At 37.0% G+C, this 16,085-nt stretch overlaps 2 protein-coding genes across 3 annotated transcripts; both read right to left on the bottom strand.

Moving 5' to 3' along the window:
- Positions 1-220: 220 nt before the first annotated feature.
- Positions 221-3,844, bottom strand: LOC127496953 (protein rapunzel). Of its 2 annotated transcripts, XM_051864974.1 has the most exons (3): positions 3,610-3,688; positions 2,843-2,907; positions 221-1,559 (listed from the first exon to the last, which is right to left on the bottom strand). In XM_051864974.1, exon 3 carries the CDS (start codon positions 1,514-1,516, stop codon positions 839-841), a length of 678 nt encoding a protein of 225 aa, XP_051720934.1. In that variant the 5' UTR covers positions 1,517-1,559; positions 2,843-2,907; positions 3,610-3,688; the 3' UTR covers positions 221-838. The 2 variants fall into 2 exon arrangements, with proteins under 2 accessions (XP_051720934.1, XP_051720933.1); XM_051864973.1 differs by lacking the exon at positions 2,843-2,907 and having other exon boundaries at positions 3,610-3,844.
- Positions 3,845-10,636: 6,792 nt separating this feature from the next.
- Positions 10,637-14,984, bottom strand: rpz6 (rapunzel 6). The gene is made up of 2 exons (XM_051864964.1): positions 14,850-14,984; positions 10,637-13,464 (listed from the first exon to the last, which is right to left on the bottom strand). Exon 2 carries the CDS (start codon positions 13,460-13,462, stop codon positions 12,275-12,277), a length of 1,188 nt encoding a protein of 395 aa, XP_051720924.1. The 5' UTR covers positions 13,463-13,464; positions 14,850-14,984; the 3' UTR covers positions 10,637-12,274.
- Positions 14,985-16,085: the final 1,101 nt, after the last annotated feature.

The raw sequence follows: 16,085 nt of genomic DNA, 5'->3' as shown, positions 1-16,085 counted from the left end.
AGTTACACACACACACACACACACACATATACATATATATATATAACTTTTTTTTCAAGACAAAAATATATTTTCATAGAAGAAGAGATTTATATAATTGCATTTCATTATGTTTATGTAATTAAGTACATTTACCTAAATAATTTACACCACCTGCTTAATTTTATTTTCCCTGTAAACTGTCACATATAACTACTGTATATTGGACAAAACACTGTGATTTAAAGCACAATCGCTTTATTCATAATTCTACATAGTACTTGAGACAATGCTAGAAGAATATAACAATAGAATGTTATTCTAGAGAGATAGAGATTTACAGAAAAAAAATAGTTTAAGGCTATGTAAGTCATTAGGATTACAGATTTGTAACATCAATTGACATTAAAGAAAAGTTATTATTTTGACTTTGGCTTGGGCAGATTAAGTTTGAGCTAATGTAGTAGAATGTAGAGAAAGATGAAAATAGTCAGAAAATAATATCACTGCATCACAGTATCATATAACTTTTGTTTCACAAGTGCAAATATTTGCAGGTACACATTAGGAATGGGTTAACAGGTTGTTCATGGTGGTTGCAAGGCAATTGCTAAGCAGATGCTACATTGTTTTGAGTGGTTGATAGGTGGTTGCTAGGATATAGATAGATAGATAGATAGATAGATAGATAGATAGATAGATGGGGTTACAGAGGTTTTGAGAGGTTGTGAGAGCATTGCTAGGTAGTTGTTGTGATTTTCTTTTATTAGTTGCTAGTGCATTGACAATTAAAATAGACAGAGAAGACAGAAAGATAGATGAAGAAAAGTGGGGTAAAAAGTCAAGTGGGTTAAAGTCACTAATAAGTGATCAGCACTTCTGACATTTTTTTGGCCACATCTTTCATTTTCTCTTCCCACTCGATGCTCAAAGCTTCCTCATCATCTCCGACGATGGCAGCATAACTCATGAGAGCAATGAGGCCGATGCAGAACAGGTATGTGAGTCGTGTGCAGAGGTTCTCCATAACGCGCTGGTCACCCTGTGAATGTTTCATGTACACCTCTAGGATGGGCTGGCTGAAGATCTTTGATTCGCCCATCACAGCACCATACAGTGTGTGCAGGTTCTGGTCACACTGATTGATCACAAAGCTCATTTCAAATTCCTTCCTGCGCTGTTCGTGTGCTGCCGTTGCCTCCACGGTGTCCATGAATTTGCAGAACTGATTGCGAATGTTTTCTTCTACACGACAGTACAGGCCATCCACCGTCTCCTTCCTGATCTGAAGCAATACATTCTGGTTCTGCTGTGAGATTTCATCCAGGGCTCGATTCACGCTGCCAAACTCACGTTTGAGTTTCTGAATGTCTTCATCGTCCACATGGTGCAGCACCACCCGGATGAGAGAGCCCGCCACACCGAAGATGGGATTGACCACCGCTGCTGCTGACGAGATGGTGGCCACACATTCTAGAACCTTCACAAGGCCCCTCTTCAGCTTCTCTGGGTCTTCTAAGATCTCATTTTCAGCCATTGCGTCTGGAGGAAGAGCCAGCGATGTTTACCTGAAGAAGAAACTGATGACACAAAGACACACAATATGCTGTTAAAATGCTGTTATTTAGTTAGAAGACTCTTTACAGAGCTCCTTACTATACAACAAGCTCATGAGTATAGAAAGCAGCTGCGTGACGTCTCTTCAAAAATTGTTCAAAGTTGTCCATATGAACAATAATTAACATTTTCTGTTCCTCATACACACTTCTTGTATCATCATTCCTGATCTCATATTCACAATCTCATATATCCGCGAGGCTACTGGCATCTCCGTGCAGCATACTGCAGCATGTTTCCTTCCCAAATGTATCAGCGTTTTTGAAGGAATCGTTTAAATGAATGATTTAATGACTCACTCATAAAGAGAGTCGCTTGTTTCATTCTTGAATGAATAAGCGTTTTTTAACAAATTGGTTGAATGAATGATTCAATGACTCACTCATAAAGATGGTCACTAGTTTCGTTCCAGAATGAATCAGCTTGTGTTTTTGAACGAATTGTTTGGCGGACTGATTCAGTGAATCACTCAAAAAGACAGTAGAGCTTAGACAGCTGACCTGTTGCCTTGCTGCCCTATCAGGCAAAAACTTTGTAGGCAGCATTTGCGCATGAAGGTACCTCACGAAACTGATTTTGGACAGACTTCTGAGGCAGCATAAGCGCAAGCGTGCCTTGATGCCTTCCTACCATGGAATGCACCTCCGAAGGCAGCATTTTTAAGCTTTCAGATGCAGTGTGTTCGACTGCATAATCCGATCTGTGTATAACAAAGTACCACGCAAGCGATTCGAAAGCAAGCGGAGCCATCTGCTCTCTAACCGCTCTTGCAGTATTTTGATGTCATACACCGATCGGTCTGCACAGCGCCGCTTCAAGTAGAACACACCTAGTAGCTCCTTTCATTAATTAAAAAGCTATTTTATTTGAATGAATCTGTTGAATGAATGATTCATTTTTTTCATTAAAAACAGTCATTTGTCGCCACCTACTGGTGTATCTAACTTGCAGAATAATCACTGAAAATTTCCTGCCACTAATGCACAGCCTGACAGCCTGTCTGGAGCACATAAAACATAGCCTATGGACTAGTTTTATATAGCTTTTTTGTCCTTTTGGAGAATGGATGTGGTCACTGTGAGCTGTTTTTGTATGGAAAATAGCTGAAGAATTCTAAAATTCTTCTTTTGTGTTCCACAGAAAAACAAAAACTGCAGAAACCATCATGCAGATTTGGAATGACACAAGGGTGAGTAAATATTTTATTGAAATTTCCCAATAATGTAATCTAAAAATGGGCACTTACATTGAAGTGTCTTTTGGGATGAAGGCAGTTTGCTTGATATCATAAATAAATGTATTTTCAAGAACCTGATAGAGTTGAGATAAGCACAATGGTAAACACTCATTTAAAATAGTGATATGGAATAGATCATGAGTTGTTTTATCAAATCTTAATGTACAATTCTGATCTGAATTATTAAAAAAAACACAATTCAAATTTTGAATGATACACATGAATTATAACCATATAACCATGCTATATATACACACAGAACATAGAGATTGTTAAAATATTGTACATGGTTAAAAATAGCCAATTATCTAAATATTAAACTTGAATATCAAACAGACCTTACATCACTTTACAGACTGCACTGCAAATTTTCTTACTCAGTATTTTTGTCTTGTTTTCCTGTACAAATATCTAAGGTCTAAACAGTTTTAAGTGAGAATTAGGACTGAAACCAGTATTTTATTTGAATATCTCTCCATTGTTTTGGGTCATTTCTTTTCTTGTGTTTGTTTGCAGCTCTGGGATCAAGATGAGCAAAGTGAGTATTTTAAAGGAGCTTGATCCCATCTGGAGTAGATCACTTCATTCAGCAGCTGTTTGTCCTGTTATAGCTCCGTCTAGCTGATGCTCCATGTTTCCTTGTTCATGCTGAGGATTGTATTCTCTTTCTGCCATTTTCAAACTTACAACACAATACCTAAAAAAAAAAATCTACACATTTTCATGTATTTTAATAACACTACCTAGTTGCTTGTGATGAATATTGCTATTCTTACCTCTTCAGTTTGCTACGTCTGTGTATCTTCCCAGCAGTCACTGCAGGATGGGCAGTTTCAAATGATCTCAGTGTGGAGGGGTGCACAATTGGACTATACCATTATCTTACAGGGTCCTAAATTAAGTATTATCATAATCACACAAGCTCCTCTGATGTTATGTGAAACAGTTTTGCTCTTTCATTGACCTTCAAATTTTCTAGCTGCAATCAATTAGTCTAATAATGAAATGTCACAATTATGAATATACAAATACTAGTCAGAAAATAGAGACAGAGCACATTTAGTATCATCTGAAAACCACGCCCACCAGGGGGAAAACAATCCAACCGTCTCCATTGACTTTGTATTGCGTGAGGCTGCCTCCTTGTCATTTCTGACTTATTACAAAAAACAGAACAATTTCTAAAAGCTGCTGTGTGACATGGTGTACAGCAAACAAGCCAAAAAACCCAGAACTAAGTTTTTATAAGCTGTCGACCCCAAAAAAACGAATGTTTAAGGACACAAAAGTGGATACAGGCACTGAGACAGAGCACAACGGGTCATATTACTATAAGAAATAAATTAAAGGGGAACGTAATCGGCGACAGGTTATGCTAAACAAACAGAAAAAAAAAAAACATTAATTATTTTTAACCATGTCAAAGAATTATTTCACCTGTCGCCGAATAAGTTCCCCTCCAGTGCATTTCTTATAGTAATATGACCCGTTGTGCTCTGTCTCAGTGCCTGTATCCACTTTTGTGGCCTTAAACATTCGTTTTTGGGGTCGACAGCTTATAAAAACTTAGTTCTGGGTTTTTTAGCTTGTTTGCTGTACACCTTGTCACACAGCAGCTTTTAGACATTGTTCTATTTTTTGTTATAAGCCAGAAATGACAAGGAGGCAGCCTCACGCAATACAAAGTCAATGGGGACTGTTGGATTGTTTTCCCCCCCGGTGGGCGTGGTTTTCAGATTATGACGCGTGTCGCTCTGTCTCTATAGTAATATTTCATTGCATTGGAAAATATATCTATCTATCTATCTATCTATCTATCTATCTATCTATTTATCTATCTATCTATCTATCATGTCTAAAAGTGGAGTGATACAAACTGCATGAAACTTCATGTATCCAGTTCCTACAACTAATAGTTCCTGTTTCCATCTTGTGCACTAAAACTCACACATGAGGAAGTTGGCTGCACAAACTCTTTTGTCATACAGACAGACATATTCTTTTTCCTTTTATTTCAAGGGGCAAAACTGTGTATAAGATGAGTTTGTCACGCAGGACTCTTGATTCTCTGCTCTCATTGCTAGAGAGTGATTCACTTCACATCGAGTGAGGTTACTCCTAAAATTGAGGACATTAAATGTAAATGCGCGTTCCAAATTGGAGACAGGCCCGACAATCAGATGACAGCGAAGACACAGACAAGGATTAAAGAAGTAAGAGATTTTACTGACATTTAGTTCATCTTTAGTTCATCCATCTATCTATCTATCTATCTATCTATAATCATTCCTATGATTAGAAACTTGTGTTAGAGCATTTTAGTATGGTCCTGGTGTATGACTATGGTTTATGTATGCTTATAGCCACAAGATGTCACTTTAGCGCATAATTAATGCTGTGGTGTTAATAAGTATACTTACAGTTACAATGATCAGCATGTTTTAGAATATATGTGATTAAGCTACATGTTGAGGACTTGTTTGTCCTGTTAACTGAAACAAAAACACAGATGAGCTTCTTTTGTGTTCATATAATTTGTTTCATAATTAGCATGGCAGATCGGTTCTTATTTTGTAGTAGTAACTGGTAGATTTTGGGAGAAGGAGACATACCAGGGGGGTGTTCCAGAAAGCAGGTTATGTGACATACCCAGGTAAGTTTACTCGGAGTAAGCGGATAACATCAACTTTTGGTTCCAAAACCTGAGGTAACTTCAGGGTATGAAAGTAGCCATAGCAACTTACTCTCTAAACATAACTGCAGTGGTCAGTATCTATCAAAAGTGGTCCAAGGAAGGAACAGTGGTGAACCGGCAACAGGGTCATGGGCGGCCAAGGCTCACTGATGTACGTGGGGAGCGAAGGCTGGCCTGTGTGATTCGATTCAACAGATGAGCTACTGTAGCTCAAATTGCTCAAGAGGTTAATGCTGGTTCTGATAGAAAGGTGTCAGAATACACAGTGCATCGCAGTTTGTTGCGTATGGGGCTGCATAGCTGCAGACCAGTCAGGGTGCCCATGCTGACCCCTGTCCACCGCCGAAAGCTCCAACAGTGGACACGTGAGCATCAGAACTGGACCACGGAGCAATGGAAGAAGGTGGCCTGGTCTGATGGATCACGTTTTCTTTTACATCACATGGATGGTCGGGTACATTGCTTACCTGGGGAACACATGGCACCAGGATGCACTATGGGAAGAAGGCAAGCTGGCGGAGGCTTTGGGCAATGTTCTGCTGGGAAACATTGGGTCCTGCCATCCATGTGGATGTTACTTTGACACGTACCACCTACCTAAGCATTGTTGCAGACCATGTACACCCTTTCATGGAAACGGTATTCCCTTGTGCTGTGGCCTCTTTCAGCAGGATAATGCGTCCTGCCAAAAAATAAAAATGGTTCAGGAATGGTTTGAGGAGCACACCGAATTTGAGGTGTTGACTTGGCCTCTAAATTCCCCAGATCTCATTCCAATTGAGCATCTGTGGGATGTGCTGAACAATCAAATCCGATCCATGGAGGCCCCACCTCACAACTTACAGGACTTAAAGGATCTGCTGCCAACATCTTCAGGGCAGGGCAGTTTTGGCAGCAAAAGGGGGACCAACACAATATTAGGAAGGTGGTCATAATGTTATGCCTGATCGGTGTATTTACTTTATATAGCACTTTTAGTGCTCAGTGCATTTTACAAAACATAAACAAATACATTTAAAGAGTCCACTCTTACATGTTTGCTGTTTTTTTTTTTGTGCTGTGGTGCAGTTGTTTCCAGTCCTGATCAGTCTAATCTAAGTACTAAGACACGGTTTACAGGCAACCTGCCCCTCTGCGCATTAAGTCCATCATTCAGACTCAAGAGATCGATAGACGGCAGGAAGCTGGAAAATGTTCAGTGGCTTGTTGGAGGCTGTATATGGATCACAGTCCATTTCACCTAAGCGTGTCTTTTGATGCTCTTAAAAACGACAGATGAAACCTCAATCCCCAAACCCTACACCACAAGACTCTGATTAACAGAGAACACCAGTGCTTTCCAGTTCGTAAAAACATCAGCTTTTTGTGCTTTAAGGGTGCTTGGACTTGCTATTATTATTATTTATCGTGTTTTGTCGATTTTGTCATATCTCTTCAGTTCTTCTCGCCCTCAGAACTATGAACATTCAGCACTACAGTGAGTAGAGAGAATGTAGACCACAGATATAATTAACTAAAACTGAAACTATTAAAAACTTTAATTGAAATAAAGCTGAAAAAATTATTTACAAATACTTTCAGTGTTTTTTAAGCTAATTGTTGCTTATTTTAAGTTGAAGCACTAAAATTACTGACTGGAAATAAACAAAAACTAAAACTGAAATAAAAATTTATTCAACCTTAAAAGTAATATTTAAAAGAAAAACTAATAAAAATTACATACACACATAATAAAATTGCTAAAAATTAAATCTAATAAAAATGAAAATTCAAAACATAAATATGAAAAAGAAAAAATCAAAATATTAATAAAAATATAATAGTATTGAAATAATACTACATTGTTCTAGGATTGGTCAAAAAATAAAGGTAGAAACATATACGTTTTATATATGTTTTTTTTTTGTGTGTGTGTGTATTGTTTTAATGTTTTATTTTGTGTGACATTAAAATAAAATAAATTAAAATTTGTCCAGGCTGACAAACTTTTTATATATGTTTTTTATTTTATTTTGTGTGACATGGGGAAATAATAATAATAATAATAATAATAATAAAACAAATTAAATTAAATTTATAAAATAATAAAATAAAATAAAATAAAATAAAATGTCCAGGCTGAACATGTCAGACAAGTTTAAACTGTGTACTCTTGTTGAGCAGCCTGAAATCTCGTTTAAGTATGGACATGAAGGTCATGTGAGAATTACAGCCAAGCATTGTGTTTTTGTAGGAATATCTATTGTTAGTATATGTTCTGTAGTACAGTCCACTCATTACTTTTCCAATTTTCCAAGCTCTGCGGGAGAAATTGAGAAATGATATCATCACAATATCACTGCTGAAACATGCTGTTATTCTTTATTGGCGATATTTGCATATGTGCACAAACAAATGCTGTTGACCTTCAGAAAGGTCAGAAGAGAGAGAACAGCATTACACTGTGAGGCTCGAACACATTGTGTGAAATGAGAGCGAGTGCAGATGGAGCCAAAACAAGATCAATATACCGATTAGAACAGTAATACGCTAATGGTTTGGCGAACGAGCGGACAGAAATAAACCCATGAGCATAATCAGAGTGTCATTTACCTCCTGCTCCCGAAGACTCAAACTGACACTTTATTTTCTTTAAATCATCTTCCCTTTATTGAAATTTCGTTCCCTTTTCGAAATTTCGTTCCCTTTATTGAAATTTGAAGTTTCCATGAATCCCTAACGAGTATGGCCTAAGCACAAACTTAAGACCTCAGATCATTTAAAATGTCACTTTAATTATTAATAATTATAATAATAATATTTGCTTTGTGAACATAATCTCAAAATACATGTTGGTTTCTTTACTGTTTTTTGTTAAAGGCCTTAAAGCATTAGTTCACTTCTGAATGAAAATTTCCTGATAATTTACTCGCCCCCATGTCATCCAAAGATGTTCATGTCTTTCTTTCTTCAGTCGAACATTCCAGGATTTTTCTCCATATAGTGGACTTCACTGGGGTTCAACGGGTTGAAGGTCCAAATGTCAGTTTCAGTGCAGCTTCAAAGAGCTCTACACGATCCCAGACAAGGAATAAGGGTCTTATCTAGTGAAATGATCGGCTATTTTCCAAAAAAAAAAAAAAAAAAGATTATATACTTTTTAACCACAAATGCTCATCTTGCACTGCTCTGTGATGTGTCACGCATTACGTAATCACGTTGGAAAGGTCACGTATGCGGAAGTTACCCATTGGCAACTGTTGAAGTCCACTATACGGAGAAAAATCCTGGAATGTTTTCCTCAAAAACCTTAATTTCTTTTCAAATGAAGAAAGAAAGACATCAACATCTTGGATGACATGGGGGTGAGTAAATTATCAGGAAATTTTAATTCAGATTTAACAAATTAATAAATTCTGGCTTTAATAAAATAAATTTTGCATAAAAAATAAATTAATTAACAGTTTTAATGTATGTACACTGTGATTTGAACAAACCTTTCAGTTAATTAAAGGCAATGAGAAAAAATGTGGTCCTGTCTGTGCATTGTGTTTGAGGGGCGTGGCCATAAGCTCATGAATATTTAATTATGGTGTCCATGAGAAGATATTGACTAATAAGAATCGTTTATAGTTCTTGCTGATAATTAATAATTGTTATAGCTTAGAGTTCTGTTTGATGCTCTCCTTAATACAGTTGTGTTATGCTGTTTTTATTTTAAACGGATAGTTCACCCAAAAATGATAATTCTGTCATCATTTTCTCACCCTCAAATTGTTCCAAACCTGTACGAGTTTCTTTCTTCTGCTGAACACAAAATTCAACAGAAGAAAGTCACCATGATTGAGAGGAATATTTTTTGTAGTTTGTTCAAAAAGTTTATTTGTAGCATCATATATACTCATTTTGTGAAGAAAAACAATAAGGTAGAAGATCATTTTGCAAACGAAATATTCAGAGGTTTTATAGGCACAACCAGATGCATCAGATGGAAAAATCCAGTGCAGAGGCTGAGGGTGAGCTGGTGTGTGTCACAGTACAAATGTTTTAATGCTTTTTATCAGATCAGGCCACTTAAAACCAGGAAGTCGGTCGATGGTCCACTCTGACGGATAGGTAATGCTATTAGCTCAGGCTGTGATTGGCAGATGCAGCCAGAGTGAGGTATCATGGGATTGATTGACCGCCTCAGCAGTACTATTCTGTTGAGATTCATAAGATCACTCATTTATTTATTAAATATTGATATTGACCAATGCCCTTTCCTGAAGATGGTTGTGGTTTCATTTCCCTTTATTTAAAAAAGTTTTAGTAAGTAGTCCAGCAAAACATCTGTCTGTGTCATGCTGGAATCAGACATGTTTGTTTTGGTCTAGTAACAGACCGGTTTAAGGTTCAGCTCTTTATTGGAGATGGACGCCACATAGATCAATATCCCCAACAGGACAGAAGCCTCAACCGCTAATGAATACAGCCATGCCTTTCCATTCAGACTCTGAAGGAGGAGAAAGAACAGCTGCTTTAAAATCTCTAAATATTCAGAGTGCACCTCGTATGTTTTTATTAAGATGCTGCCTTCCAAAGAAAAAAAAAAAAAAGGATAATAACGCATGAATCATTATTCATAAATATGGAGCAAATAATGTTTCTTTTCACTTTAGAACAAGAAAATAATTATTTCTAATATTCCTGTATGTATTTATTTGTCAAAATGAAGTATTTTGAGAGAGGATTGCCCTTTTTAAACCATTAATTTTCAACAATTGCCATTTTTATGATCTATCTATCTATCTATCTATCTATCTATCTATCACATCTAACATAAAAGTTTGTTTATATAATACACACACACACACACACACACACATATGTATATATGTATATGTATATATATATATATATATTGTATATATATATATATAAAATCTCCTTTAAAGTTTAAAATAAGGTTCAAATAAAAATAGGTTTATGTTGTCATAAATAAAAAACTTATTGGCATATAAAGAGGACAGTCATATTGGATTATGTGTGTAGGGGTCAAAGGTCATCACCCATGGTGGTTTTGGGTGTAAGGTCGCAACTTGAATGGTTATAAATGGCTTTTAAAGATCTTGTTCCAGAGGGTCAAATTAGGCCTCTAATAACATTGTTTATTTTCAGTATTATTTTGATTCCTTGTGATTTTGAGTACAGAATGCATTTACAATATTTGTTTTAGCATCATCTCACAATAGAAACAGAATGAAATACAAGAATACAATGGAAATATAATTCTCCCTCTCGGGTGTTAAATGATGGATTGATCCTTCACTCGGCACCTCAGTGATTTTAATGACTGCATCCGGAGAGCTGATCACAGCACTTTGGAGCTCGTCGGCTTTATATTAACTAAGTGAAACGTCACTCTCAATGTTTCTGCAGCCGCTGGCCAGAAAATGCTGACTTGGGTACAGAAACAGTTATTTAATTAAATGCGGCGGGTGGTATATCACAGCAGTGGATGTTGGAAATTGATTCCGAAATATTTCTTGGAAACATGCATTTTGCAAATGTTCTTATTTTGCTCAGTGTGCTGAGGCAAGACAACTGGACTTGTTTCGTGAGATGACTTCACTGCTTCTTTTCATGGCTTGATAGGGCATTTTTTTTCTCTGTTGGCTCTATGTAGGTCATTCTCACAAAGACCAAACTGCCAGTCCTGGCACTGTTTAAATACAGTGTACTTGGCACAAAAGCCATTTTCCCTACCTTTTCACACAACTACACAGCTTTGTTTTTAGAATGATATTGTTTAAATGCATGATCTCAGACATTTACACATTTAAAGCATAAAATAAAAAAATGTTTAAAACGTGATATAATGCTTAGAAAAGTGCATACACAGATGGGCTGGTTAGTTAAGCTAGTTAGTTTGAAAAATCACTTTGGTTTCATTTTAGAACAAAGAAAATGAAGTGAAGAATTACAATAAATGCAATAATTAGATTTGTTAGACACAATTAGCTGACATTGAACAATGCCAAATAAATACTATTTTTCAAGGCATATATCATAGATAAATAAGGTGCAGTTATAGTAGATTTTTATATTTAGTGTGATTTAAAATACTGTGAAATACTGTATACCCAGCTAACAAAAATGTGTTCTAAGAACATTTTGCTAACGTTCCCTATTAAGTGACGAAAAAATGATGTCTGAATGTTCTCTGATCGCCCAAAATGTCAATTTTTAAAAATGTTTTAAAAACGTTTTTTCTTGGTTATGTAAACTTTAAGGAAACATTCCATTTTATTCTGAAAACTTAATTTTGAATGTTTTCTGAACATAAGTAGTAACATTTAAAAACATTACACGAACAGCCAACTAAAATGTTTCAGGAAAAAAAAAACATTCCATGAATGATGTACACTCTAAAAAATTAAATAAAATGTAAAACTACCCAACAGGTTGGGCAAACATTTAACCCAACCGCTGGGTTAAAACAACCCAATTTCTGGGTTTGTCCATTTTCAACCCAACTTGGGTTGTTTTTAACCCAGCATTTTTTTTTTTTTATATATATTTTTTTAGCGTGTATAGATAATGTTTTTGAGCTAATATTTTGAAAACATTATTAAAGACCAGTTGACTTTAAACAAACGTTCTATCAACATTCCTGGAAGAACATTTGTTCATAACTTTGAGAGAACATTGCCAGAACGTTAGCTAAAGTTCTGAGAACATTCCCTGTTAGCTGGGTAAATGACTAATGAGCCTTTTTATCCTTTCTAAATCTCCTCTGCATGCACACAGACATTCACATTCTTGTGTTTGTCCCAGTAGTGACACTCTTCAGGAAAACTGGACACAGCAAAGCTCTCCTTGTGACGACTGATGGCATGAACCAGAAACCCTGCTAACTGCTGCTCCAGAAGCTCTACGACAGCTTTGGCATCTCCCTTCCTCGCAGGACCTTCCATCATCTGTTTTATGCTCTCATTGGGCACAGGCTGAGGGGCGCTGCAGAACGAGACCACCAGGTTTATGTCATTTCCTTGAGACACTTCAAAATAACTCTGTCCGGCCACACACTGAAAGTTTTGTCCAGCTCTCAAGGTTCTAATTTTGCCCAAGTTACTAACGACTCTGATGGACCAGCTCACCCAGTCGTATTTCTTCACCAGGAAGTCCAGCAGTTCCTTGGCCATTTCCTGGAGGTTCCCATCTTCTCTCTCCTTCACAAGCCTCTTGATGTCCAGTTCAGCTTGCTCCGGAAATGACTGCACACATTTCTCTATCGTTTCCTTCATTTTCATTTCAATTTCTTGGATCTTCGCGCTCCAATCTTGAATCTTCTCCTGCTCAGCCTCTTCGCCCTGAGTAAGGAAACAATATCCCAGCAGAGCGATTATTCCCAGACAGAGCAGCTCCTTCAGTCTGACGCAGAAGTCTTCCAGGACCCGTCTGTTTCTGGCCTCGTATTGTTCCACAACATCCAGGATTGGCTCCCCAAATGTGCTGTTCCCCATCACAGCATCATAAAGCATGTAGAGGTTCTTCTCTCCTCCTGTTTTGGGAAAATGCTGCAAGAACAAGCGTTTTCTCACCTCTTTGTACTCCGGTTTGGCCTCCAGAATGTCAATGTATTTTCTAAACTGGTTGCATATATTTTCCTCCACAGTGAAAAACTGAGAATCCAAACGTCCCTTTTTAATCTCGCAGTTGATGTCCTCTATTTGAGATGAAAGGACATCCAATTTGCTCCTCACAACTAGAAATTGATCTTTGACGTATGTGATCTCCTTGCTTTCCACATTGTCCAAGACCAGCCTCAAAACTGGTGCAGAAGCTTCAAACAGAGGACACAGCTCTCCAACAGCGCTGGCCAGCACCTCGGCTCCTCTCTCAAACATCTCCATTACTGCTTCAATGGCCTCCTTCTTCTGGGCTACAACCCTCTCTAGTGGATTGGACATTTCTAAAAACAAACAAAAGTAATTACAATAAAGACGCCTTTCTTTCTTTTACTAAGCCAGATAGAAAATCTCTTTACACACCGTTGCATAATGTAAAATATAATGATTGCAAAAAATTTTGTCCTTTCGTAGCTCAGAACACTTTCTTATTTATTGCTTAAAGGGGACCTATAATGCCCCTTTTACAAGATGTAATATAAGGCTCTGGTGTCCCCAGAATGTGTCTGTGAAGTTTCATCTTAAAATACCCCACAGATCATTTATTATAGCTTGCCAAATTTGCCCCTATTTGGGTGTGATCAAAAACACACCTTTTTTGTGTGTGTCCCTTTAAATGCAAATGAGCTGCTGCTCCCTGCTCGCTTTCCGGAAGAGGGCGGAGCTTTAACAGCTCACTTCGTTGCTCAACAACAACAAAGCTGAAGAATCTCACGCAGCCAAAATGACGATTGTCAGTAACGGTGTTCAGCCTTACATTGTTCAAACCAGAGTTTTTTTCTTTCTTTCTTTTTTTTTTTTTGCGCACAAACAGTATTCTTGTCACTTCATAACATTAAGGTTGAACTACAGTAGTCACGTGGACTATTTTAACGATGTCTTTAATACTTTTCTAGACCCTGAACCTTACCTTGCTTTCTATAGGAGGTCAGAAACCTCTCAGATTTCATCAAAAAATATCTTAATTTGTGTTCCGAACATGAACAAAAGTCTTACGGGTTTAGAATGACATGAGGGTGAGTAATTAATGACAGAAATTTCATTTTTGGGTGAACTAACCCTTTAAGAAAAATATAAATAGACAAAAGCGAAGTCTCTCATTCTTGTCTGGGAGAAGAGGTCATAAATGAATATTAGAAAAGCTGTCGTACTTTTCTCAGACAATACAGCCAAATATATGGGAGAGACAAAAAAAAAAGCTGAAGTGCATTTGTTCAGCTTTGTCATAATGATATTTGATATAATTATACAATACTTTTGTTCTCATAAATCATCCTTTTAAAATCTAAATGAGTAAGTGTTTTACATCACAGCAAAAAGCATATGCATGAAACCCTTATCACGTTGCTAATTTTACAAGGATAGCCAATTGTGCCATCAGCATTTTTTTTTTTCTTTTTTATATCTGCATGCATGTTAATAATAAAAACATGTGAAATCAAGTCCAGACACATTTTAAACCTCTAAATAATCACATTCAGATCAAAATAATGCGACTTGCGCTTTAGATTCATATGTTGCGTATATGGCATCACTGAATGTGCATCTTCTGTTCCGTAAAGGACACACCTCGAAAAGCGTTTTAAAGCGCAGTCTTGCTCATAAGTGTCCTACATGCGCATCACAGAATTAACCAGAGTAAAAAAAAGATTTCAAACAGGTTTCTCACGTCTGGCAGGTTAAAGAGCTTCTGTCCGAATTACGTGTCCGAAATTCAGGTTTCCCTCAGGTATTGGCTCGAGGAGGATATTTGTGATGATCTGAGTGAGTGTGAAATGAACAGAGATACAGCGCGAGGGCGCGCGCGCGAGAGAGAGAGAGTTGCGCGCGCTGAGGTTGCGTTAGGATGATTTTGGTTTGGAAAGCCCTTTGCAACAGTCGGATAAATGTCTCATTTTTGACGTGCTCGGCTGTACCTTGCGTTTTATTCATATTTTGACAACGGATAGAAGAGTTTTGTGTTGTTTTTAGAGAGAACAAGCGCGCAATGATTGTTCATCAAGAGGAATATTGCGCGCAATGCGCAACATGGAGCAGCTCCAGTGGATCACAAGAAACATGCGCAGATATTTTCCACACAAGGATGGCAGGTATTTCACACACTAATTATGTATTTGAGCTTAACGATCTTTATATTTTATGATGTTATAATGTATCAAAATTATGATATATTATATGCCACCTTCATCCAGGGGAAAATCTTAATAACAGCTGCTCTGTGCTTAAATGTTCTCTTCTCTGAGCGTATGCTGATGAAGGAGGGTCCATGTACATAGGCTATAGCTATTATGAAATTATGCGCGGATGAAATCACATGCATATGTATAGCCTATAAATATGGCAAATCAAGTGGCGGATATACATTTATTTTCTAACAATCTAAACGTTTGAAAATAAGTCAGGTGTGACCTTGTGTCTGAATGCGTCATACATGCATGGCTGTCATGGATGATGACTTATTCCCATGTGACCCAACAGAGAAGATGTTTGCATTTGAATGATTTTCAGCCTTATAGCCTATAGATTTTGGTACGTCAGAAATAATTTTATTTTATAAGCCCGTTTTATTACATGGTGATTCTGATTATAGGCCTATTACAGGGAGACCAGTGATTGTCACATGTGGAAGTTGTCATATGGGCTATATTTCAGATAAAGTTTTGAGTCTAAAGTTATTCTAAAGCTTTCTTCTTCTTTTTTCCTCTTTTTTCCCCAAACCTTTAAACTCTCTTGTATTTTTGTGATAATGTCCCCCGAACAAAAAACGTTATAGTTTCTTGGTAAACAACACAATAAAAACAAACAGATACACAGTTATTTTATCTGAAAGCATATTTTTGATAAATGTCAGACTGGCATAGGTGCACAATTATCGATTATTGATTGATTTCTTGATTGATCGATT

This window comes from Ctenopharyngodon idella, chromosome 16, assembly GCF_019924925.1.
Source record: "Ctenopharyngodon idella isolate HZGC_01 chromosome 16, HZGC01, whole genome shotgun sequence".
NCBI classification, from domain to species: domain Eukaryota; kingdom Metazoa; phylum Chordata; class Actinopteri; order Cypriniformes; family Xenocyprididae; genus Ctenopharyngodon; species Ctenopharyngodon idella.
Note: the sequence above shows the minus strand (reverse complement) of the source record. Positions and strands in the feature narration are given on the sequence as shown.